Source organism: Ranitomeya imitator, chromosome 1 (genome assembly GCF_032444005.1).
Source record: "Ranitomeya imitator isolate aRanImi1 chromosome 1, aRanImi1.pri, whole genome shotgun sequence".
NCBI lineage: Eukaryota > Metazoa > Chordata > Amphibia > Anura > Dendrobatidae > Ranitomeya > Ranitomeya imitator.
The window spans coordinates 711,423,481-711,450,962 of NC_091282.1; the positions used below are offsets into that span (position 1 = coordinate 711,423,481).

General features: G+C 45.1%; 1 protein-coding gene and 2 long non-coding RNA genes across 4 annotated transcripts in view; 1 reads left to right on the top strand and 2 right to left on the bottom strand.

The window, feature by feature from the left end:
* Positions 1 to 4,768: 4,768 nt before the first annotated feature.
* LOC138643258 (uncharacterized) overlaps positions 4,769 to 27,482 on the bottom strand; it is a 106,377-nt gene continuing 83,663 nt past the window's right edge. For both annotated transcript variants that reach the window (XM_069732162.1, XM_069732152.1), the window contains exons 6-8: positions 9,009 to 9,115; positions 5,963 to 6,053; positions 4,769 to 5,210 (exon numbers count right to left, since the gene is read on the bottom strand). In XM_069732162.1, coding sequence (XP_069588263.1) covers positions 5,094 to 5,210; positions 5,963 to 6,053; positions 9,009 to 9,115 — 315 coding nt within the window. In that variant the 3' untranslated portion in view covers positions 4,769 to 5,093. The remainder of the gene's footprint in view (positions 5,211 to 5,962; positions 6,054 to 9,008; positions 9,116 to 27,482) is intronic.
* LOC138643263 (uncharacterized) lies at positions 10,200 to 11,786 on the bottom strand. Its single transcript, XR_011314156.1, has 2 exons — positions 11,734 to 11,786; positions 10,200 to 10,691 (listed from the first exon to the last, which is right to left on the bottom strand). It is a non-coding gene; the product is annotated as an uncharacterized lncRNA (long non-coding RNA).
* On the top strand, positions 12,118 to 13,704 carry LOC138658054 (uncharacterized). The gene is made up of 2 exons (XR_011317313.1): positions 12,118 to 12,170; positions 13,213 to 13,704. It is a non-coding gene; the product is annotated as an uncharacterized lncRNA (long non-coding RNA).

Genomic DNA, 27,482 nt, shown 5'->3' on the forward strand with positions numbered 1-27,482 from the left:
GAGTTTCAGTCGCAGTGAGACCTGACCATAAAAGAAGCAGTGAATATTTAACTTATGAGCAGAACAAAGTGGTTACACCTTCCCGAGGAGGAGAAGCTACAGACCAATGAAGACGGAGTATGAGAATCCGGAACTGAACCCTCAAAATGGGACAGTGCTGCTGAATTCAGGCTGGTTGGGACCAATGTATCACACTGACAAGTTATGGATTACTAGTATTACTACGTGTGTACAGCACCAGAACATGAATACAACATAGTCATCAGTAGAAGACCACAGAACCATCAGTACAGAAAAACAGCACCAGAACCATCATTAGTAGAGGAATACAGCATTGGAACCATCATCAGTAGAGGAATACAGCACCAAAACCATCAAAACAAAAATACAGCACAAGTAGTACAGAAATACAGCACCGCTACCTCATCAGTACGGAAATACAGAACCACCATCAGTACATGAACACAGTGCTGCAACCATCATCAGTACTGAATTACAGCACCAGAACCACGCTCAGCAGAAATACAGAACCATCATCCATAGAGAAATACAGCACCAAAAACCATCAGAACAAGAATACAGCACCTGAACCAGCATCAGTACAGAAAGTTACTGAACCGCCGCGCAACCTGCCCTACCCTCTCCTAGTGTTTCATCACCCATCCCCTGCAGACTGTGAGCCCTCGCGGGCAGGGTCCTCCCTCCTTATGTACCCGTGTGCCTGTTATCTGCTCATGTTTAATGTATTTGTCTATATTTGCCTCGTATTCACATGTAAAGCGCCATGGAATAAATGGCGCTATAAAAATGTATAATAATAATAATAATAATAAAATATGACAACACTACCCTATCAGTACTGAAATACAGCACCAGAACCATCATTAGTAGGGGAATACAGCACCAGCAGTAGAACAGAACCATCATCAGTACATAAATACAGTATCAAAACCACCATCAGTACAGAAATACAGAACCATGATCCTTGGATGATGATCAGCAGTACACACCAGAAGCACTATCAATGCATGCATGTCACTGAAAGCTCAATCAGTACAGGGATACAGCATCACAACCATCATAAGTACATGAATACATCACTAGAACTATCATCCGTTCATGTAATGCGGCATGGGAAGCACCATCAGTACATTAATTAATTGCCAAGATTGGTACAGTTATCAATTGTAATGTCAGGTCAGCCGCACATACAATTGTATTGCAAGAACCTACAATTCCCAGCAAGTCGATACCGGGTGATGTTGCTACCAGTCCTGATCAGACTGCGGCCCATACAGGAACCACAGAACTGATGAGAAGCAGGCAGTATCTATATATATAATTGCCTAAGGGTTTTTCCGTCTGTCTGTCTGTCTGTCCTGGAAATCCCACGTCTCTGATTGGAAATCCCACGTCCTGGAAATCCCACGTCTCCAATCAGCAACGGGCACAGCGACGATGATGTCATAAAGGACGTAGAAATCCCGTGTCTGATTGGTCGAGGCCGCCAGGCCTCGACCAATCAGCAACGGGCACAGCGACGATGATGTCATAAAGGACGTAGAAATCCCGTGTCTGATTGGTCGAGGCCGCCAGGCCTCGACCAATCAGCAACGGGCACAGCGACGATGATGTCATAATGGTTGCCATGGCGACGATGATGTCATAAAGGTTGCCTCGACCAATCAGCAACGGGCACAGTCTGCCGCGAATTCTGGAATCATCATTGTCCATATATTACAGGGACATGCATATTCTAGAATACCCGATGCGTTAGAATCGGGCCACAATCCCGCGCCTCTGATTGGATAGAAATCCCGTGTCTCTGATTGGTCGAGGCCGCCAGGCCTCGACCAATCAGCAACGGGCACAGCGACGATGATGTCATAAAGGACGTAGACATCCCGCGTCTCTGATTCAGCGACGGGCACAGTATCGACGTAGATGTCATAATGGTTGCCATGGCGACGATGATGTCATAAAGGTTGCCTCGAACAATCAGCGACGGGCACAGTCTGCCACAAATTCTGGAATCATCATTGTCCATATACTACGGGGACATGCATATTCTAGAATACCCGATCCGTTAGAATCGGGCCACAATCTAGTATATATATAATTGTCTAAGGGTTTTTCCGTCTGTCTGTCTGTCTGTCTGTCTTTCTGTCTGTCTGTCTGTCCTGGAAATCCTGCGTCTCTGATTGGTCGAGGCCGCCAGGCACAGCGACGATGATGTCATAATGGTTGCCATGGCGACGATGATGTCATAAAGGTTGCCTCGATCAATCAGCGACGGACACAGTCTGCCGCGAATTCTGGAATCATCATTGTCCATATACTACGGGGACATGCATATTCTAGAATACCCGATGCGTTAGAATCGGGCCACAATCTAGTCTCAAATAAACAGTTACATTGAGGTACCTTTATAGGTGACATCTTTTCTGATAGAAGTAGTTCTTCCCCTCCCCCATCTTGTCCAGATACCATGGTGACCACAGCTGGCCTTCTGCAGCACATTCTCAGATGATGCCCTTAAAGGTAAGTTTTATCATAATGTCTCAAAAAAAAAACGTTTCTTCTACGTTGTGCTCCTGAATATATAATTGCCTCTCACTGTGCTACCTGCAGAAAATATGTCCCTCTTATGATACAAAATAGTGCCTCCACACCATTCCCCCTTTATGAACTATAACTGCCACAATGTCTGCCCTTATTAGCTATAACCGCCACACTGCCCCATTTCCATAATGTCCACTCTATACTCAGCCCCCTCACTTTCTGTCTTCTGTACACTCTCGCCTCCATACTTCCCAGGCTCTATACTGTGCTACCTCATTTTCTCTCTTCTGTACACTCACTTCTATAATGCCCAGGGTCTATACTGTGCTTCCTTACTTTCTTCTGTACACTGTCACATCCATACTGCCCAGGCTCTATACTGTGCTACCTCATTTTCTCTCTTCTGTACACTGTCACATCCATACTGCCCAGGCCCTATACTCTGCTTCCTCACTTTCTTCTGTACACTGTCACCTCCATACTGCCCAGGCTCTATACTTTGTCCCCTTATCACTTTCTCCCTTCTGCTTGCTGTCTCCTCATACTTCTCCCGCTACCCATTCTTTTAGTGCCCCCGACACTTTTACCCCCATACTGTTCTCTACCACTATTTCATGTTTATTTGAAACCCAATCTCAGTAGCCATGGGTTCTCTGCATTCGGCACATCCTGACCCATCTGCTACACAAATGCTGCACTCACTGTATAACAGCTGCAGGTTTTGCATTCCTATGGAGGGACGCATAATGTCATATTTTCGTACTGCTTTCTTCTAGAGGAGCTATAGTATAACTATAGCTATGATCTATAGACAACAGGAGCAAACACCAGCTTGCAGGCCACATCCAGCCCTCTGGCTGTTCTTGTCCGACATGTTGACCAAGATGGGTAAAGGGCTGAAAACACGGGCCCCACAATGTTGCCGCCTTTCCCTAATATTTATATCCTCAGGATGCAGGCAGCAGTAAATAAGGTAATGGTGGAGGAGGGAGCAGCCGGCTCCTCCTTCCATCATTCAGCGTGTGCGCCTGAGACCGCAGATGTGATGTCATTAAGGCTACTTTCACACTAGCGTCGTGCACTGCATGTCGCAATGCGTCGTTTTGCAGAAAAACCGCATCCTGCAAAGTTGTCTGCAGGATGCGTTTTTTCTCCATAGGCGTGTATTAGCGACGCATTGCCACACGTCGCAACTGTCGTGCGACGGTTGTGTCGTGTTGTGGCGGACCGTCCGAACAAAAAAACGTTGCTTGCAACGTTTTTTTGAGCGTTGTGTCCACCATTTCCGACCGCGCATGCGCGGCCGGAACTCCGCCCTCACCTCCCCACAACTCACAATGGGGCAGCGGATGCGCTGGAAAAATGCATCTGCTGCCCCCGTTGTGCGGCACTTCCACAGTATGCGTCGGTACGTCGGCCCGACGCACTGTGACGGTCCGAGTACAACGCTAGTGTGAAAGTAGCCTTAATCACTAATGCTGTGCAGAGAGTCAGTGCACAGACCAGAGCAGAGCGCCAGGGAAACACGAGCAAGGCAAGGATGTGGTTTATATTTCTCTTTTTTAAATATGCGAAGGCTCCTACTGTATATTAATTAGTTGTGAGGCCTCTTACTGTATAGAGGAGGGGCTGTGTGTGGGCTCATACTGTATAAAGGGGGCTGTGTTTGGGCTCTTACAGTATATAGAGGAGTGCCAGCATACTTAATGCTGCTAAATTGTAAGTGATAATATTAATTATAATTCTTATTTTATTAATTATAAACAGAATTAAATTTCAGCCCTCCATAACAGTCACAATCACTCATGTGGCCCCTCTGGAAAATTAATTGCCCACCATTGATCTATAAGGATGCGTTCATGTATTAAACCTAAAGGAATTATCGACATTTGAAAACATTTGTTTTGCATTAGTTAAATGCATGTATTTTGGGCTTAAAAAATATTTGTTTACAATTGGGTTTCATCTAATAATTTTGCCCTTTTTGCCTCATATAACATCTGTGTTGCACTGTGTAATACAGTCTACAAAATGGATTAACTGAGAATCCATCAGCCAGCCCATTATAAAGGTCTAATAAGTCATTTGTAACTTTTCTGTGTTTGTTTTTTTGTTTGTTTCAGGGCTCCTATTAGCTCACTTATGCCACAGACTATTAGCCCCATGTTAGCATTAAAGAAAAAAAAAAACAATGAAGGACCACAGCTTTTTAAGAAAGGGTGAAATTTAATTTAGGTTCCACCTCCCGGAGGATTTAAATCGCTGATGAATTGAGGAAGTACTCATTTGAAGGTGTGAATAAGTCATCAGTGTGTTACTTGTAAGAACTGCCTCCCTCTTGCTGGCTCACATTTTACGGGTGGATCTTCGTTTCTGTATAAGAATCCGATATATATGTAATGAAGGTACGCTACGTTTAGGTGGGTGAAGTCACATATTGGACTTTGAGCAGCTTCAAAACACAGAAATAATACAATTTACTGTAAAAGTGCAATACATTGCCCACCGAAATTGGTGAAATACTTAATCTTCTAATGGACTTTATACAAATGAATGTCACTAAGAGCCTCCTGGTCAGTGTCTGGTCCCACAAACAGATTTGTGTCCACTTCTATTTCTTGCACCCACTGATCGAGCTGAAGATTCATCTGTAAAAAGAACCACAAACATCCAATCTACTTGTAAAATACACGAATAGCGTTGAATGTAAAAAAATAAAGAATTTACATCTGACATTTTGTGGGGTCCTCATTAGTGATGAGTGAACGTGTTCGGATAAGGTGTTATCCCGAGCATGCTAGGGTGCTAACAGAGTGTCTTCGGCATGCCCAAAAAATACGTTTGAGTCCCATGTTTAACAGTCACAACATAGGAGGGATTACCCAACAGCCGTGAGACATGCCGCCACGGGGACACAAACATATTACTCAAGCACGCCTGAGATACTCGGCCTTTGAAGAAGGACTGTTTTTACTGGGTCCAAAATGCGTCAGGTCTATGGGGGGTCCCCATGATGATGTTTTTTTTTTATCTCTGAAGATGTTTAAATAAAGAAAGAATTTTATACTGAAAAAGGATTCCTGTGCCGGAAGTCTTCTATTTCTCCTTGTGCCTGTCAGCCATCTTGAAATAACCTAATTTGCTGCTGTGAACTGCTGTTTCATTTCTCCATATGAAACCAATCTGGGGATGCAGCCCAATCTGTAGCTGCACGATGGACTTACTACTACATGTAGACCTGAGCTGATATAATTTTATGATAAGTTGTCTCCATCCCATTTTCCCTGTAGGGGTAAGTTAATCTATGAACTCTAAATAAAGGGTAAGGTCTGTGTGACTTCATTGTCTACACAAGACAAATCAATGGCTGACTTCATCTTTACACAATTCCTAAACGAACCTGCAGTCTGGTGAAGGATTCCTTTAGGCCCGGTACTGTCACGACAAGGCATCCCTTCTTCCTTACGTTTTCATACATAAAAATCCAGGCTCTAGAAAGCACAATTGTAAAATACTGTTAACATGAAGAAAGTCAAATCTTGACATTGACAACAACAATATGTTTTGATATGTGCTAATCTGACAATAAATATGGATCAATTTGCATGAATGATACAACTGCACCTGGGCTCCTATTCACTTCAATACATAGTAACATAGTTATTAAGGTTAAGGAAGAATTAAGTCCATCTAGTTCAACCCATAGCCTTTCCTAACATGCCCTAACATGTTGATCCAGAGGAAGGCAAAAAACCCCATGCAGCAAACAGTAAGCTCCACATTGGGGGAAAAAATTCCTTCCCGACTCCACATCAGCAATCAGACTAGTTCCCTGGATCAACGCCCTATCAAGGAATCTAGTGTATATACCCTGTAACATTATACTTTTCAAAAAAGGCATCCAGTCCCCTCTTAAATTTTAGAAATGAATTACTCATTACAACATCATACGGCAGAGAGTTCCATAGTCTCACTGCTCTTACAGTAAAGAATCTGCATCTGTTATTATGCTTAAACCTTCTTTCCTCCAGACGTAGAGGATGCCCCCTTGTCCCTGTCTCAAGTCTAAGAGTAAAGAGATCATCAGAAAGGTCTTTGTACTGTCCCCTCATGTATTTATACATTGTAATAAAATAACCCCTTAACCATCGTTTTTCCAAGCTAAATTATCCCAAGTGTAATTGTGGCGCCCCAGGGTCCTGGTCGCCACAGTAGCATTGCTTTTCTCACGGGGAGAGTGATGTTATGTTTGGAAGCGATGAAGGATAACTCTCATCAGGTAATCACAATGCACACAACAGGTTCACACTCCAGGCCACAAGGGGGAGCTTTTGATCCTATTCCTAGGTGACTCCCCTATATATTGTGGTTTGTATGGAAAGTGAGGGCAGATTGTCAGAAAGTGCCAGGAAGCAGACTGGAGCAGTCTGAGGCAGGAAGAACGTACAAAGGGGCCAAGTAGTCTGAAGTACTACAGCTCCTAAAGAAAGAGACATAGAGAAAGCAGAACATTGTTCAGTGTGCGTGCAGGAGAACGATGCACAGGAGAGTGACATCAGGGGAGACCAGCTACGAGCAGGCTGCCTCCCTCTGAAGCGCAGATAACTGGTAGCCGGACCACCGAGGCTGTAAGGGACTCTAAGACTTACATCAGAAACTGGCAGGACAGCTGAACTGCACGTTACCTGTCCGGCGCACACACCTGAGACACAGTAACACATAGAGTCCGGGGCGTGATAGAGTCCCTGTAAAAAGGCTCGAGTTATCTTTCATGCAGGTATTGTCCTATCCTATATGGGGGATAGAGAGAAGAACTGTGAGGACCTTATCTGAAGCCATAGGCAGTAAGGGACTACAACAGCACCGCGCTAGAGGAAGGCTTTTAACTCCACCTGGTAAAGGGGAACTCTGGATTTGCTTCCAAGCCAGCCGGACCATGCCTGTCCTGTGATCTGGTACCCTGGACTGTGGCTGCCTGAAGTCTTCAGTAAATCAGGTAAAGAGACTGCAAAACCTGTGTCCCCTGTATTTCTTTACTGCACCTTTCACCATCATCTTTCATCTACACACCGGGCGCCCTGGGGATATACTTCACCTGTGGGAAGTTATACCATCTAGCTGCCATAACATCACCCCAGAGGACCCCTTAAAGCAGCGTCGGTCCCCACTGACCGAATACCACAGGTGGCATCACGAACATAAACTTTATTCAATTTCCCCTTTTACATGGGCGCCCAGGGCCACGGACCGGGTCGCCACCGTGACATCCCCCTGTGAGCACCGGACCCGGTACCGAGTACCCCAAGCCCTGGCGGGCGATTCATAATAACCTGTCTTGGTGTTGCAGACCCCCCAATCCTCTAATAACCTTGGTCGCTCTTCTCTGCACCCGCTCTAGTTCAGCTATGTCTTTCTTATACACTGGAGACCAGAACTGTGCACAGTATTCTAAATGTGGTCGCACTAGTGACTTGTATAGAGGTAAAATGATGTTCTCCTCATGTGCATCTATGCCTCTTTTAATGCATCCCATTATTTTATTTGCCTTTGTAGCAGCTGCCTGACACTGGCCACTAAATGTGAGTTTGTTGTCCACCCATACACCCAGGTCTTTTTGAGTGACAGTTTTGCCCAGTGTTTTACAATTAAGCACATAATTATACATCTTATTTTTTTTGCCCAAGTGCATGACCTTACATTTATCCCCATTAAAGCTCATTTGCCATTTATCAGCCCAAGCTTCTAGTTTACATAAATCCTCCTGTAATATAAAATTGTCCTCCTCTGTATTGATTACCCTGTATGAACATCAAAGGGCGCTGAAGCCTTCAGTCTAGAGATCGGTGAGAATCATTCGGCACGTCCATCCCTGAGACTGGATGCACTGTTTTAGAGCTTTAGTCCCTATACAGCTTGTCCCTGGGCAATGGATGGCCAAAAGCACCACTGGGACTAAGGCTTAAGAGCTCTGACCAGGGCCGGACTGGTCATCCGGCAAATGCCAGAAGGGCCTGCCTGGTCATGGGCTGCCTTGTCTGCTACATTGTTAACAGAATCGGTGTTCTCAAGATACCCATACTGTTAAGAGTTGTGACAGAGCACAAAATCACTGACTCCGTCACTTACCCCAGCAGGCCACGGGTATCATCAGAAATATTGGTCTTGTAGAAAATCTTCCTTTCCTCCATTCAGGATAATATTAGTAATATCTCCTATCTAGTTCATGGGGATGGGGACAACATGGGTCTGTGTGATTTCAAATGTCGGGACTGAATTTCAGCCCCAGTTCGTACCTGGCTCTGACACTCAATTCTCAAAGTCGTTAGAGATCCTAAGTATGCACAATATTAAGCTACAGGGATATGATTTTACAGAAAAGGTAATATTTTACAGGAAAGGTAAATTTGTTACAATAAATATCATTGCATAGAAAGTTAATAGATTACTTAATTTGCTCCTCTTTGTTCAGGAAATATTCAAATACATTATTTAGTACAACTACATCAGCTTGGTGTAGAAGGGTCTTCTGACTGCATATATCCGAATGGTGCACCTGTGTGAAGAAAAAGAACAAAATTCACAGCTAGATCATATAGGATTCAATGGAACTACAGTAGCTAATAAGTAACTCTCGAAAAAAAACTGCTTAAGAGAGTGAAGTAAAAAAGGATGACAGATTAGTGAGAAAAAAAAATGTCCAGCTAATCACAGCACCGCAGGACTAATCGTGGTATTGCTGATAAGATTATAATCATGAATACAAAAAAAGAACACCCCCTGAAGAAGCTGATGCGAAACACGTGTTGAGGTCTGTACTTTACTTCCCCCTAGGTTGAACAGAATCTTTATGGATATATACATTTTATACTAATATTTTCTCATAATTTTAGAGCAGCTAGCTAAAGCATCGTACCTCACCATCATGGACCTAAGTAGGGGATACCCCTGACCAGAGAAGTGGCTTATGCCACGAGTGAGAAGGAATGTTTGGCAATTGCGAGGGCTCGGCAGAAGCTGCAACCATACCTCTATGAGCGCAACTTCACCGTGATCACAGATCATAACCCATTGAGTTGGCTCAACAGAGTAGTTGGAGACAATGGGAAATTGCTTAGATGGAGTCTGATTTCACAATTCAGCATAAGAAAGGAATCGATCATGGCAATACTGATGGCCTATATCACCAAGGTGGGGCGGAACCAGATACGCGCTCGGGAGCTGATCTGTAAGTCAACCCCCATGCACGTTCATAAGGAGGGAGGTGTAAGCAGGTGTCACCCAGGTGTTAATATGTATTATCCTGAGACAGCAGACTTCTGTCTCCAATCTCACCAAGGGGTCCTGCTGGGAACCAAGAAGAAAGGGAACATTTGACACCTCCTAGCTCTTTGGAAGAGAGATGTCAATTACAGCCTGACACTGTATATCTGTAGGAAGCTTTACACAAAGGATCTCAGTGAAAATAATATATTCACTGGGGGCACGGCCGTGGTCCAATAAAAAACAAGCAATTAGAATATCAACTTGAGGGGCTGGTCTAGAAATCTGACCTCCACAGTGACTCTATAAATTTGGCTGGCATACATACAAAATTGTAGAATAAATTACTTGGCACTCAAGAGATATTCTTTGCAAGGTAAAACGTGAATAGTTCATTTATTAGGTGCATCCAGTTCCATATAAATTGAACGTTTTCGGTCTAATCAAAAGACCTTCATCAGAAAAGGTTATAAAGTACTGTAATACATGTGTGGAAAAACACAAAGGAAAACATTTTTTAGAAAATGATGCACAGAGTAAATATATAGTAAAAAACAGATATGGTACACATTGCTCAATGGAGAAATGATAACTAAACAGACATCACATGTTACACGAAGAGCAGACAACAGCGGCGGTCTAAATGGATCCGACCTGGTGCTCCGTGAGTGGTGAGCTTCGTGGTGGAGATGCTAAAGGCTGTAAATGTGTAGGAAGGATAATGCAAGAGAAAAGAGGGCAAGGAGACACATCACGTCCAACTGAAAAACCGAGCGAGTGGATAGCGAATAGGCCATCCCTAAAGGATACAGGAAGTGCGGTAACCTCTATGACTAGTGGTTGACGGACTAAGGTGCACAGTGAGATGCCTGAAATATAAAACATGAACATGTAAATAATACATAATTGTCATTGTGCAGGAATAGTGCAACATGTATGGGCACACAACCCCGTAGGGAGAAGAGAGCATAAGAATGAGTAAAGGGCAAGAGAACGGACCCTGCAGTGTGACCACCTACAACCTGCAAGAATGAATAGAGAAATAGCCCAGAGTAGTAAAAGCATATACTAGAAAATTATATTATAGCTACCTGGATGATTAGGGCAATCTGATAGGGCCCATAAGGTGCCAGCATCAGAGCAGGCCTGGGGGAGGGAGGGCGCCTAGGAGGAACAAGGAGAGATAGAGGAACACCTAGCCAAAAGTTGTCTATACCAAGGTAAACCCCTATAGAGTACTAGTCACCATTACCTGTAAGGCAGAGGGTATATAAGGCGAGCGCTGTGGGGGCGAGCAAATCGCAGGAGCAGACGCGCTGTTGAAAAGAGAATATAATGAGTGACTAAGTCTCTAGGCCGAGGCGGAGTGCCGAGAGAGGGCGAGCGTCACTGTATAATGGGGCAGAGAGTACCTGTAAAGCCGGAGGACCCCGGCGCCGTGTAGCGAAGGCTGTGAGACTCCCAGGGCTGGTGTCTGGCGGCGGCACTTCCGGATTTATGTGCGCGCCGCCAGGCAATCACCTGACCCGTAGCGCCATAGCAGACACGTGACCGGGTCGGCGGCGCGTGCGCAGAGAGACAAGGACGGAAGGGAGCTGAAGGGCGCTTGCGCCAAGAGAATGAGTGCCGGAGGCTAAAAAAGAAAGCCAGAGGCGGCCCTATACAGCGAGGGGAGAGAGGGGGGGGAGGGCGAAACTACAAGGGAGAACAAACGCAGGGAAATTAGAGAGGGCAAGAGAGGCTGGACGAGGAGAACTCAAACAGGGTATATGCAAAATAAAAAGGTAAATGACCTAATACAGAGAAAGGAGGGAAGGTCTAGAACAGACCTCAAAGGTGGTCACACGCAGGTGATATAGAGACCAGACTAATGCTCTATATCTAGAATGGCATTGAGTGTGGATACTGTACCATATGGGGTGGGGCCAGTGCTCGGTGCGCAGGACGTGACTAGCGGTTCTGTGAAAAGAGGTAAAACAGAAAATTAAAAACATGACATAAACAAATGCGATCAACACATTCCCTGGTTGTGCTCACTTTACATAGACTACAAAACCAAGAATTACAAAAAAGCTGAAATATCGTAATCTCTATTTAATCCCTTTGGTTCTAAGGTCTGGAGCGTATAAATCCAATAAGCTTCCCTTCTTTGAAGCATTCTGGTACGGTTTTGTTTTTTTTTGTTTTTTTTTTGTAATTCCTGGTTTTGTAGTCTATGTAAAGTGAGCACAACCAGGGAATGTGTTGATCGCATTTGTTTATGTCATGTTTTTAATTTTCTGTTTTACCTCTTTTCACAGAACCGCTAGTCACGTCCTGCGCACCGAGCACTGGCCCCACCCCATATGGTACAGTATCCACACTCAATGCCATTCTAGATATAGAGCATTAGTCTGGTCTCTATATCACCTGCGTGTGACCACCTTTGAGGTCTGTTCTAGACCTTCCCTCCTTTCTCTGTATTAGGTCATTTACCTTTTTATTTTGCATATACCCTGTTTGAGTTCTCCTCGTCCAGCCTCTCTTGCCCTCTCTAATTTCCCTGCGTTTGTTCTCCCTTGTAGTTTCGCCCTCCCCCCCCTCTCTCCCCTCGCTGTATAGGGCCGCCTCTGGCTTTCTTTTTTAGCCTCCGGCACTCATTCTCTTGGCGCAAGCGCCCTTCAGCTCCCTTCCGTCCTTGTCTCTCTGCGCACGCGCCGCCGACCCGGTCACGTGTCTGCTATGGCGCTACGGGTCAGGTGATTGCCTGGCGGCGCGCACATAAATCCGGAAGTGCCGCCGCCAGACACCAGCCCTGGGAGTCTCACAGCCTTCGCTACACGGCGCCGGGGTCCTCCGGCTTTACAGGTACTCTCTGCCCCATTATACAGTGACGCTCGCCCTCTCTCGGCACTCCGCCTCGGCCTAGAGACTTAGTCACTCATTATATTCTCTTTTCAACAGCGCGTCTGCTCCTGCGATTTGCTCGCCCCCACAGCGCTCGCCTTATATACCCTCTGCCTTACAGGTAATGGTGACTAGTACTCTATAGGGGTTTACCTTGGTATAGACAACTTTTGGCTAGGTGTTCCTCTATCTCTCCTTGTTCCTCCTAGGCGCCCTCCCTCCCCCAGGCCTGCTCTGATGCTGGCACCTTATGGGCCCTATCAGATTGCCCTAATCATCCAGGTAGCTATAATATAATTTTCTAGTATATGCTTTTACTACTCTGGGCTATTTCTCTATTCATTCTTGCAGGTTGTAGGTGGTCACACTGCAGGGTCCGTTCTCTTGCCCTTTACTCATTCTTATGCTCTCTTCTCCCTACGGGGTTGTGTGCCCATACATGTTGCACTATTCCTGCACAATGACAATTATGTATTATTTACATGTTCATGTTTTATATTTCAGGCATCTCACTGTGCACCTTAGTCCGTCAACCACTAGTCATAGAGGTTACCGCACTTCCTGTATCCTTTAGGGATGGCCTATTCGCTATCCACTCGCTCGGTTTTTCAGTTGGACGTGATGTGTCTCCTTGCCCTCTTTTCTCTTGCATTATCCTTCCTACACATTTACAGCCTTTAGCATCTCCACCACGAAGCTCACCACTCACGGAGCACCAGGTCGGATCCATTTAGACCGCCGCTGTTGTCTGCTCTTCGTGTAACATGTGATGTCTGTTTAGTTATCATTTCTCCATTGAGCAATGTGTACCATATCTGTTTTTTACTATATATTTACTCTGTGCATCATTTTCTAAAAAATGTTTTCCTTTGTGTTTTTCCACACATGTATTACAGTACTTTATAACCTTTTCTGATGAAGGTCTTTTGATTAGACCGAAAACGTTCAATTTATATGGAACTGGATGCACCTAATAAATGAACTATTCACGTTTTACCTTGCAAAGAATATCTCTTGAGTGCCAAGTAATTTATTCTACATGACTGACGGGTTGGATACCTAACTTGTGCACCTCCTACAAACCTTGAGTGCCGTGGTTTCTATCAATACATACAAAATTGTTCACATGTGAGGGCAGCCTAGGAAGCTGATGTGTTCCAATCCATATTCACCCCCCTCAGGGAGCAGAAGCAGACCACAAGTTAGCTATTTCTTTAAGTTTTCTCCTGTTTATTTTACACTGTTTTGCATACCTGTATGTCTTTTTATTACCATATTTTTATACCTTTTTCTTTACTGTAAGCACTGAACCGTTTTGTATTAAAGCATAAAACTTTAACAGTTGAACCTTGTATGTTCTAAAGAATCCATGGCCTAAGGTGTGTGAGCCTTATCAGTGGTAGACAGTATTAGTAATTTCCGGGACTCATCGCCCGCGTATTCTGTGAGTGGTGGCAGCGTGCATGAGCGAGTGTGTGGCCTAGGTCGGTGTGTGATTTATGCTCCCATTACAGCATAGGACAGAGGTTGAATGCTGGACCGAGAGCGGATACGAATTAGCATCAGCACGGGGAGGGATTCGTGACACTTTACATTCAATGACTCCTAGTAGGCACATTTCTGATTGCACCTTGCACTTTTTGAGCTGACCTGCATATTCTTTATTTATTTTCCGCCTTTGGGTATTTTTGTCTGTATATGACTGTGGTGTCCACCATTCTTTTGGGTTCCCACTGTCATTTTCCTGATATATTTTATTCATGTTGATACATTTGTAATTTTATTGATAATAAAGCATTGTACTTTTATTATATCATTTTTTTTGTGCTTTTTTCTCTATACAATTTTCACTATTGTGGCACTGAACCTTCTCTGTACATCCTTGCACCCCTATATACTGTCCCATGTTCAGTGGTGCAATTTGTGGGTGTTGGCTTGATATACAGGATTTTGTAATTTATCGGCAGTGCTTGGGAGAAAGACGCCGACATTTATTTTTCTGTCAATATGAGGGCTTGGCTTTTTGTGGGATGAGTTGTACTTTTGAACAACACCATTCATTTTGCCTTATAGTGTACTGGAAAATGGGGGAAAAAAATTAAAGTGCAGTGAAATTGCAAAAAAAAGGCAATTCCTTAAGTTTTGGTTTTCTTAAACACGTTCACCAAATGCTTAAACTGACCTGCCATTATGATTTTCCATGTCATTACGAGTAGATAACAAACATGTCTAGGTTTTTGTTTGTTTTTTTTTGGTGGAGAAAAAAAAAGATCGCCATTTTCCGAGACCCATAGCATCTCCATTTTTCATGATCTAGGGTTGGGTGAGGGCCCAATTATTGCAGGCTGAGCTTACATTTTTATTTGTACCACTTTGGTGTAGATATCATCGCCCATTATTGCATTTTAATGCAAGGTTGCGGGGACAAAAAAAAAAAAAATCAACCCTAATTCTGGTGTTTTAATTTTTTTCTTTTGTTACGCCATCTACCTATCGGATTAATTATTTTTTATATATTGATAGATTGGGCTGTTTTGAACAGCTGACATGTGCCCGCAATAGGCACGGGTGTAATCGCGATCCACCGCGCCTATTAACTAGTTAAATGCTGCTGTCAAACTCTGATAGCAACATTTAATAAGCCCTTCTGGCAATCTGGAAAATACACGCACCAGTGACCCCCATCACATGATCGGGGGTCATTGGTGCGTCAGCATGACAACCAGAGGTCTCCTTGAGACCTCTATGTTTGTCAGAGCCGGATTCCTATGAGCGACATCCAGTGGTCGGCGCTCATAGCAACTAAGCAATTCTGCTACATAGATGCGATCTGAACATCAAAAGATTGTATATGCACCAAAATGGTATCATTAAAAACGACAGCTCGGCACGCAAAAAATAAGCCCTCACCTAACTCCAGATCACGAAAAATTGAGACAGGTATCGGAAAATAGCGCAATGTTTTGGGTTTTTTTTTAGCAAAGTTTGGAATGTTTTTTCACCACTTCGATAAAAAAAGAAGCTAGACATGTTTGGTGTCTATGAACTCGTAATGACCTGGAGAATCATAATGGCAGGTCTGTTTTAGCATTTAGTGAACCTAGTAAAAAATACAAACAAAAAACAAGTGTGGGATTGCACTTTTTTGCAATTTCATCGAACTTGGAATTTTTTCCCGTTTTCTAGCGACATGGCAAAACCAATCGTGTGGCTCAAAAGTACAACTCGTCCCGCAAAAAATAAGCCCTCAGATGGCCATATTGACAGAAAAATAAAGAAGTTATGGCTCTGGGAAGAAGGGTAGCAAAAAATGAAACCGCAAAACCAAAAAAAGCTCTGGTCATGAAGGGGTTAATTTTTTAATTTATTTTTTTAAACATTCTTTTACTTTACAGTTCAATAGTCTCCATGGGAGACTAAAAAATGAATTAAAATCAAAAATAGTTATGGTATAGACTCACCTTCTGGCGGCCCCCGGATCCAGCCCAGGCCTTAGCGATACTCCCGGCAGCTCCCGTTCCCAGTGATGCTTTGCGACAATGACCTGTGATGACGTAGCGGTCTCGCGTGATGCTACGTCATCTGGGGTCATTGTCGCAAGGCAATGCTGGGATTGGGAGTTGCGGGAAGACTGCGGGGGCCGCCGGAAGGTGAGAATATCATGATTTTTAAAATTTTTTATTATATTTAACATTGTATATTTTTACTATTGATACTGCATAGGCAGCATCAATAGTAAAAAGTTGGACACACTTGTCAAACACTATGTTTGACAAGTGTGACCAACCTGTCAATCAGTTTTCCAAGCAATGCTACAGATCGCTTGGAAAACGCTAGCATTCTACAAGCTAATTACGCTTGCAAAGCGCTAGTGTTTAGCGGGAATAGGCATGCAGAATTTTACCCGCAGCAGGGAGTTGCGGAATTGCCACGGAAATTTCCGCGGCAATTCAGCAACGTGTGCACATATTCTAAAGAGCCTAAAGTTAAAAATTACATTTCCTTTATTTTAGACAAAAAAATCTATATAGTAACGGGATATTTCAGAACCCACGACAGCGCCCTTATATTCGAGGTGCTGTCATGGGTGAGCGAATAAAAATTAGATACCGTATATACGCGAGTATAAGCTGACCTGAGTATAAGCCGACCCCCTAATTTTGCCACAAAAAAATGGAAAAACTTAATGACTCGAGTATAAGCCTAGAGTAGAAAATGCAGCAGCTACTGGTAAATTTCAAAAATATAATGCTCCATAAAGTTCATGATGGGCCCATATAATGCTCCATACAGTTGATGGTGGGCCCATATAAGGCTCCATAAAGTTGATGATGGGCCCATATAATGCTCCATACAGTTGATGATGGGCCCATATAATGCTCCATATAGTTGATGATGGGTCCATGTAATGCTCCATAAAGTTGATGATGTGCCCATAAGATGCTCCATAGAAAAATATGCCCCTTATAATGCTGCATTAAAGTTCATTATGGCCCCATAAGATGCTCCATATAGTTTATTATGGCCCCATAAGATGCTCCATTTAAAACTGTGCCATATAGAATGCTCCATACATTTCATTATTGCCCCATAGATGCTCCATATAAAGCTGTGCCATATAGAATGCTCCATACATTTCATTATTGCCCCATAAGATGATCCATATATAGCTGTGCCATATAGAATGCTCCATACATTTCATTATTGCCCCATAGATGCTCCATATAAAGCTGTGCCACATGTAATGCTGCTGCTGAAATAAAAATAAAAAAAAGACATACTCACCTCTCCTTGATTGCTGCCCACTGCTCCTCAGCGTCCCGTCTAACCGCACTGACTGTTCAGGCAGAGGGCGGCGCGCACACTGATACGTCATCGCGCCCTCTGACCTGAACAGTCACAGCAAGAGAACGGGAAGACGGAGCGGTGCCCGGCGGGTGGAACGCGGACAGGTGACTATGAAATACTCACCTGCTCTGACATGGTCCCTGGCAACTTCTCCCGGACAGATGGTCTCCGGCGACCACAGCTTCTTCCTGTAGTAAGCGGTCACGTGGGACCGCTCATTACAGGAATGAATATGCGGCTCCACCCCTATGTGAGTGGAGTCCATATTCATTACTTTAATGAGCGGTCCCACGTGACCGCTGAACAGAGGAAGAGCTGCGGCACCCAGAGACCATGGGACAGGTAGGGACAGCAACAGGAGCGCCGGGACTAGGTTAGTATATGACAGTCCTCTCTCTCCCTCACCCGCCGACCCCACCACCGATCATGACTTGAGTATAAGCCGAGAGGGGACTTTCAGCCCAAAAATTTGGGCTGAAAATCTCGGCTTATACTCGAGTATATACGGTAGTTATTTTTTACATTTTAAAAATTACAAAAGAAAAATGAGCCTATGCAAATGTTTTGGCACCCTTGGAGATTTGTGTGCTCAGATAATTTTAAAGAAGGTTTCAGACCTAAATTAGCCTGTTGGGGAAAGGCCAGGTGATGCAAATTTCCCAGTTTTATAAAAACCCAACCTCCTCTAACCTTGTGCCAAAAAACAGCAGTCATCCGGGGGCTCTTCTAAGCAGCTGACTAGCACTCTAACAATGGTGGAGGCTCACAGAGAAGGAAAAGGCTTTAAGAAGATAGCAAAGCATTTTCAAGTTGCCATTTCCTCAGTTCGAAATGTAATTAAGATATGGCAGTTAACAGGAACAGTGGAGGTCAAGATAAGGTCTGGAAGACCAAGCAACATTTCAGCGGGAGCTGCTCGTAGTATTGTTAGAGAGGCAAACTCTGGAGTTGTGGTACATTGTTTTACTGTTCAGAGAGACCTGCACAAATCTGGCCTTCATGGATGAGTCATCAGAAGAAAACCTCTCCTGCGTCCGCACCATAAAATTCAGCTTCAGAAATATGCAAAAAAAACATCCAAACAAGTCTGGTGCATTTTGGAAACCTATGAGGTTAAAATAAAACGGTTTGGCCACAATAATAGAAAAGCATACCTCTACTTTTCTGAATTACACATTCAGAAATCTACAAGTCGTTAACCCTCATACACTTTCAGACTCCCTACACACATCACAGTCCCCAATCTCCTATTTTTCCTGTCCCGATTTGGCTGTACATCACTACAATGACACTTTCAGAAGCACTCTGGACCAAGTAATGCACCTCGCTCTCAAAACCTCCAAACACAGAGTGAAACAGCCTGGCTCACATCACAACTAGATTTCTCCAGCGATGCTCTAGTAGTGCCGAACACCTATGGAGAAAAACTCACACACCAGAAAGCGTCATCCACTACAAATTTATGTTAAGGACCTACAACTCTGCCCTTCATCTCGCCAAACAGACCAACTACACCACCCTGATCTCCTCACTATCCAACCACCCAAAAAAACTGATACCTTTCACTCCCTCCTCAGTCTGAAAGCACAGGCCCCTATCACAGACATTTGATCTGATGATCTGGCCTAACATTTTGCAGAGAAAATAGAGAATATCTGTCAGAAAATCTGCTCCCAGCCACCAGGTGCTGTTACTCCCATCCTTTCCCACATCTCCTCTGGCTCACTCTCCACATTTGATCCCATCACAGAAGAAGTCTCCAAACTCTTCTCTTCTTCTCGTTTTATTACATGCTCTAATAACCCCATTTCCTCACATCTACTCCAATCTCTCTCTAGTCGTCACTACTCACCTAACTAAAATCTTCAATCTCTCCCTCTCTTTTGGTATTTTCCCCTCTTCCTTCAAGCACTATCATTACTGCGTAAGGCTACTTTCACACTAGCGTCGGTACGGGCCCGTCGCAGTGCGTCGGGCCGACGTACCGACGCATACTGTGAAATAAAATCACAACAGGGGCAGCGGATGCAGTTTTTCAACGCATCCGCTGCCCCATTGTAAGGTCTGTGGAGGAGGGGGCGGAGTTCCGGCCGCGCATGCACGGTCGGAAAAAGCTGAACCGACGGACAAAAAAAATGTTTTGCATGGAACTTTTTTTGTCCCGTCGGACTGCAAAAACATGTCGCATCCATCGCAAAATGATAGCTCTAAAAATGGCGTGATGCAAAAAACTATTTTTTTTGCAATAAAAACAGTCTTTTCGTGTGACAGCAGCCAAACCTAAAAACCCGATATAAATCTGGCATCGCTGCAATTGCACAGACCCAAAAATTAAAGTCACCTAATCATTTATACCGCATGATGAACGCCTTAAAAAATAAATGAAACCAATTCTTCACATGCTGTTGATTTTTTCATTCTGCCTCCCAAAGATCGCAGTAAGGCTCGGTGCACTTCTATACCACGCACTGCGCTGAGCGCTTACACCCGCTATAAGGTCTCTTTCACATGCCCTGATATTTCCGATACCAGAGGTGTCAGTGTCCGTGTGTGTAATACTTGCGGCACACGTGTGGCATGCATATGCCGCATCAGTACCACACGGACGGGTGCCAGGGTAGAAGCGTTACAGCAAGCGCTGTTCCCCGGTGCCAGGTGCTGAATACGGCTCTCATCATTCTTCCCTGCTCTGACAGTGATCGGCGTGAGCAGGGGAGAATGCCGCTAATAACAGTGACAGCGGGAGCGGTTGATAGGGGTATTCATCAGCCACTATATATATATAGGATTAGTAATGGATAGGTGTCTTATAGACGCTTCTTCATTACTAAGCTGTGGTCTTTGTCACCTGACAATATAAAGGTGACATCAACCCCACAAATATGAACCCTACTTGCCACTGCTACAGGGCAAATGGGAAGATCCGGGCAAAGCGCCAGAATTGGCGCATCTAATAGATGTGCCTTTACTGGGCAGCTGCGGGCTGCTATTTTTAGGCTGGAGGGTCATTATCCATGGCCCCTTACCAGCCTGAGAATACCAGCTCCCAGCAGTGAGCTTTAGCAAGGCTGGTTGTCTAAAATAGGAGGGATCCCAAGCCATTTTTTAAATTATTAAACTATTATTGATAACCAACCTTGCTGAAGCTGACAGCTGAGGGTTGCAGACCCCAGCCCCCAGCTGTGAGTTTTGCCTGGCTGGTTATAGAAAATACAGGGGTACCCATGCTGTTTTTTTCCATTTATTTATTTATTTAAATTTATTAATACCCCCATCAGCCGCTCCTGCGGTCACTGTTATTAGCAGCAGCAGCGGTAGGCTGCTGGGGATAATAGTCCCATCAGCCGCCACCTGCTGTCTCATTTATCACTTAAATATAACTCTCATCATTCTCCCCTGCCTGCGTCGATTGCCGGCAGAGCAGGGGAGAATGATGAGAACCGTGTTCAGCACCTGGCACAGGGGAACAGCACTTCCTGTAACGCTTCTTCCTTGGCACCGATGCATATCGATTGGAGGACTTTCATGTGTGTTTTGCTTATGCACATGTGCGAGACGTTTTGCGGCCCATGCACAGCCACATATGGAGTATTGCCACGTTCAGTAGAAACTGTGGGACAAATTATGGTGCATTTTTACCCACTTGTGTGAAAACTAGTAATAAGCGAATATACTCGGTACTCGAGATTTCCCGAGCATGCTCGGGTGTCCTCCGAGTATTTGTAACTACTTGGAGATTTAGTTTTCAGTTCCGCAGCTGAATGATTTACATCTGTTAGCCAGCATAAGTATATGTGGGGGTTGCCTGGTTGCTAGGGAATCCCCACATGTAGTTATGCTGGCTAACAGATGTAAATCATTCAGCTGCGGCACTGAAAACTAAATCTCCGAGTACAAATACTCGGAGGTCACCCGAGCGTACTCGGGAAATCTCGAGTACCGAGTATATACACTCATTTTTAGTGATAACGTAAAATCATTGGCTGTCACGATATGGTATGAAATATCATAAGTAGTTCTCTTGCTAGCCTGCGTGGGCTAAGCCCCCCTTCTTGGAGTGATACTGCAACAGTTTGTAGCTTCAAATTCCTGGCTTTCCTTCTCAGAGAGTGTGGGGGTTTTAGGAGAGCCAAAGGTATTTACGACCGGCATTTCCTGTGTAAGCTCTTGTCCAGTTATAAGTGAAGTAGAAACTTCGAGGATCCATGAAAGATTCTTTGTTTAGTTTTTGTAAGATATTAGGCAAACGAGTTAAGCTAGAAATAGGAAAAATATATATTCCTTAACGTCACTCGGCGGAGCTGTCAACCGCTGTAAACATGAACTTCTAACTCCATCTGGTAAAGAAGTAGGGATTTCTCTGTAAATATGAATCCCAGATAGGACATATTTGATCTCATTAGAATGCTCACGTTAATCCGAGATGAATGCTGGGTTTGGTATGACTCTGACATGTTTTGTAGTGAAGTTATAGAAATCAGAGAAAATAGTTTAAAGTTTAGTCAGAATGTAGAGAGAGGAGGGTCTGGATAAGCCAGCCTTTCTGTGATGTCACAGCCTTAAGGTTTTAAGTGTCTGGCAGGCTTCCCCAGCTCAGATTTCTTCCTGACTTCTTGTCTTCTCCTGAAGCCAGCAGCATGTCCAAATGAGCTGGGACGTATGGTTGCCTGCCATGCTTTGAACATGTGAGTGTTACTTTTTCTCATTTAATCCCTGTTTATTTCATAATTACCCTTGTACATATTTGCAATTGTCTCATTTGTAACATCTTTATAAAATATTTTTGATAAAGCACTGCCTAATTTTTTATGGGATATAATATTTTATTATTATTATTATTATTATACATTTTTATAGCGCCATTTATTCCATGGCGCTTTACATGTGAATACGGGGCAAATATAGACAAATACATTAAACATGAGCAGATAACAAGGCACACGAGTACATAAGGAGGGAGGACCCTGCCCGCGAGGGCTCACAGTCTGCAGGGGGTGGGTGAGGATACACTAGGAGAGGGAAGAGCTGGCTGTACGGCTGTTCAGTAGGTTGAGGATCACTGCAGGCTGTAGGCTTGTCGGAAGAGATGAGTCTTCAGGTTCTTTTTGAAGGTTTCTATGGTAGGCGCAAGTCTGATGTGTTAGGGTAGAGAGTTCCAGAGTATGGGGGAAGCACGGGAGAAGTCTTGGATGCAGTTATGGGAAGAAGAGATGAGAGGGGAGTAGAGAAGGAGGTCTTGGGAGGATCGGAGGTCGCGTGTAGGTAGGTACCGGGAGACCATGTCACAGATGTATGGAGGAGACAGGTTGTGGATGGCTTTGTATGTCAGTGTGAGGGTTTTGAACTGGAGTCTCTGGGCGATAGGAAGCCAGTGAAGGGCTTGACACAGGGGAGAGGCTGGGGAATAGCGGGGGGACAGGTGGATTAGTCGGGCAGCAGAGTGTAGGATGGATTGGAGTGGTGCCAGAGTGCTAGAGGGGAGTCCAGAGAGTAGGAGGTTGCAGTAGTCGAGGCGGGAGATGATAAGGGCATGCACTAACGTTTTTGCAGTGTTGCGGTCAAGGAAAGCACGGATCCGGGAAATATTTTTGAGTTTGAGACGACAGGAGGAGGCAAGGGCTTGGATATGTGGCTTGAAAGAGAGGGCAGAGTCGAGGATCACCCCGAGGCACCGGGCGTGTGGGACTGGGGATAGTGAGCAGCCATTGACATTGATGGATAGGTCTGGTGGAGGGGTAGAGTGAGATGGGGGAAAGATGATGAATTCTGTTTTGTCCATGTTCAGTTGTAGAAAGCGAGCAGAAAAGAAGGCTGAAATGGCAGACAGACAGTGCGGGATTTTGGTAAGCAAGGAGGAGAGGTCAGGTCCGGAGAGGTAGATCTGCGTGTCGTCAGCGTAGAGATGGTACTGCATACCGTGGGATTCTATGAGCTGTCCCAGGCCGAAAGTGTAGATGGAGAAGAGTAGGGGTCCTAGAACAATATTTAATATTAGTTCGTTCTCCTGTTCTAAACCGTACCCTAAGTCTTCTGAAGGGAAATACGCTACTGTTACTGTTGTGTTGGGTTAGCTTCGGACCCGTTTAATCGAAGCTGGTGGCAGCGAGAGTGTGCTGACTGTTGAGTGATGCTGTAGCGACTGCGGCGTTGATAATTATTGTTCCTGCCTGAGTGGGAGTAGTTATCGCGTCGCTGCAGCGTGCCCAATAGCCAGTACATAGCAGGCAGCCTTTCTGGCGACCAATTACCCAGGGTGCAGTACCTAATCTGACCTGAGAGTAAGGGGGGCGCCAGAGAGCTGCAAGTGTTAAGTCGAACTGTAAGCGGGATATACATAAATCCCTGCAGTTTGTGGTATATTGAAAGCAGTGGGATACCTAGAATAAGCCCCTGCTGTAAACTAAGAGGTCAATAGCCTTGTGTGTGTTTTCTCATCTCATTGTTAGCAGTGGAGGGATAACTAAGTTAAGCCCCCCTGCACATGTGATAGCCGTCTGTTGGCCTAAAGTCACCCCGACCCGTGACGTAGGGGTGACGGTCACGGTGTGAATCGTGACAAATTAGTGGCAGCGGTCAGGGGAATCCTGTCATTGGCAAAAACAAAATGGTGGTATAAAATGTAGTTCTTTTGTTTTCACTGCTCAATGGTATAAAATTCTGCGACACACCCAGGGGCGGTCCCGGTGTCAATATGATCACTGCACCCCTAAATGAATTCATTAAGAGGTGTAGTTAAATGTGTTCGTAAAGGTGTTAGTAAAATGGGATCACTTATGGGGGGGGGTCCTCCCGGGGCCCTCCCAGTGGATCATGGCACCTGCAAACATGGCAACTGCAATAGTAAAATCTGCCACTCCATGCCTTCTGAGCTTTGAACTGTGCCTGAAATATTTCCCGATTACATGTAGGGTATTGAGGCACTCAGGAAAAAATGTACCTCAGTTTGATGTAAAAAAAAAAATGCTATTAGCCCTTAGAAAAATTAAAAACTTGGAGCTAAGGCTTTTTAGCAGAGCTCCCGGACCTGGGGCGCTAACTGCATCCAAAGCGCTTATTTATCCCACCCAGAGTCCGGGATAAGGACCGGACAAGGAGCACCGGCGTTAGCCCCAGCTCTTCAGCTCTCCGGATCCCCGGGAGTCAAGAGGCGCAGGCAGCGCCACGCTCACTGCAGCACACGGCATCGCTCCGGAGCAACAGGGTCGGAAGCGGTAAGGGGAAGGAAGAGAGCGCTCGCCACGCAGAGGCACCGATCCAGGTCGGTGAGGAGGGCAGGAGCCGCCGAAGAGGACGCGAGGAGTGCAGGCGCGGTGAACGGCTCCAGAGAAACACAGAGGCTCAGCGCGGGAAAAGGAGGTGAGCCGGCGCCATTTTGATAGAAAGCGCGCCAGTCCCCACAGTCTGCCACGCACCGCCAGAGAGGAGAAGGGAGCCAAACCACAACTATAATAGCCGCTGCCAGGACAAGGTGAGCGGCACAGGCGACACATATATTATCCGGGCACAGAGGGAGCTGGTGAAGGATACGATCTTAAAACACCCTAGAGAGTGGAGCGCCAGACCCTTCATCCCCCATATTGAGGACACTGACCTGTGAAGTCTCATAACATAAAGCATCGCTGGTACAGGAGAGGGTACGTGGCACCCCTGATCCAGGTTAATCATAAGGAGAGAGACATTTCTGCAGGATTACAGGAGACACACCTGGTACAGGGTGATTTGCACAAACTGCATAGCAAGAGCACAGAACTGGCTTTTATCATATCTCCATAGTAACTACAGTGTTGTTGTAGTATATCGGACAGCAAGGTGTTGTAAGTGAAGGCTCACCTATTGTGATAACATAAAAGACACTTAGACTCATCCTCAGATGTAACTACCAAGCACAAAGATATCACTAATAACTTAACAAATATCTCAGACTTCCATTTCACCATGGACAAATTTGTGGGTAAAGGTGCCAAGGCCGGCAGAAGTTCTACACGCATTCAGGCAGGCACATCTCCGGTATCACAAAGCGCTGATACCAATACAGATAATCCACAGTCAATTGCAACCGCTATCATAGAACGGCTGATGCCTGAGATAGACAATCGTTTGGCGGCTTTCCAAAATTCACTGGACACAATAGTCTCACAAGTTAATACCCAGGGCGCACGCATAACAGACACGGAACAAAGAATATCAGATATGGAGGACTCTACCATAACTCTCTCAGACAAACTAGATGAGAAAGAAAAGATTATATCGGATTTGATAGATAAAGTAGACGACCTTGAAAACAGATCCCGTCGTAATAATCTGAGGCTTATAGGCCTCCCAGAGTCGATCCCTCCCTCGGAGCTAGTAAAAATCACATCTGAGTGGCTGCCTAAAGCTCTTGGGGTATTGTCAACATCGGGAGTCGTGGCCATCGAAAGAGCACATAGACTAGGACCCCTGAAAGGAGGAGAAGGAGACAGGCCACGTCCGGTCATTTTTAAAATCCTGGACTTCCAGGATAAAATTCGTATTCTGGCAGCATTCAGAAAACAACGTACTCTGATGTATGAGAACCACAAATTATTACTGTTTCAGGATTACTCGGCCGCCATGGCAGCCAAACGCAAAGCTTTTAATCCTGCTTGTAAAATGTTGGTGGAAAAAAATATTCGCTTTAACCTGCAGTATCCTGCGATTCTGCGTTTTGCCATGGAGGGGAAAAATCGGTCCTTCAGTGACCCAGGAAAGGCCCTGGAATTCCTTCGGGAAGCACCCCGGGCTCACTCTAAGGCCATGTTCACACAGTGCGTTTTTTACCGCGGAAACGCAGCGTTTTTGCCGCTGCGGTTCCGCGGCTGTTTTCCATGCAGGGTACAGTACACTGTACCCTATGGAAAACAGGACCCACTGTGCACATGGTCCTGAATTGAAAAAAAAAAAACGCACTGATTAGCTGCGGTAAAAAAGAAGTACCATGTCACTTCTTTTTGTAAAACAGCAGCGGTTCTGCACCCATAGACCTCCATTGTGAGGTCAAACCCGCAGTAAAACCCGCAGATCAAAAATAGATCTGCGGGTTTTATTGCGGTTCGTGGTGCAGAACCGCTGCAGCAGGAAGTGCGGGGAAGCGGGCGGAAGTGCGTGGGTGGAGTGTGGCTGCCCCGATCCCACCCCCCCATGCTCCGATGCCCCTCCCCCGTGCTCCGATGTCACCCCCCCCGTGCTCCGATGCCCCCCCCGTGCTCCGATGCCCCCCCGTGCCCTAATCTCCCCCCCTTATACTTACCCGGCCTCCCGGTGTCCGTCCGGCCGTCTTCTCCCTGGGCGCCGCCATCTTGCAAAATGGCGGGCGCATGCGCAGTGCGCCCGCCGAATCTGCCGGCCGGCAGATTCGTTACAAAGTGCATTTTGATCACTGAGATATAACCTATCTCAGTGATCAAAATAAAAAAAATAGTAAATGACCCCCCCCCCCCCTTTGTCACCCCCATAGGTAGGGACAATAAAAAAAATAAGGAATTTTTTTTTTTTTTTCACTAAGGTTAGAATAGGGTTAGGGGTAGGGTTAGGGTTAGGGTTAGGGTTAGGGGTAGGGTTAGGGTTAGGGTATTTTCAGCCATTTTAACCCTAAAAAAATTCCTAGAAAACACACAGACTCTGGCTAGAAAACTGCATCAAAAAACGCATCAAAAAAGGACCAAAAAAGGACCAAAAAAAGGACCTGCGTTTTCTGCCAAGAGCTGCAGTTTTTTAAAAAACAGTCCTGAAAAAAAAAGGATGGAAATCAGGAACGTGTGAACATACCCTAACTCTAATTCTGTTAAGTCCTGAATAAGAAAGCTACTTTAATATGTCATTATTTAGTGATATCATGCCCGTGCTAACATTCTTATGCCCACAAGCGGCATGATTACTTTCTGTGTTGTGTTCACTTTAAGGTTGAG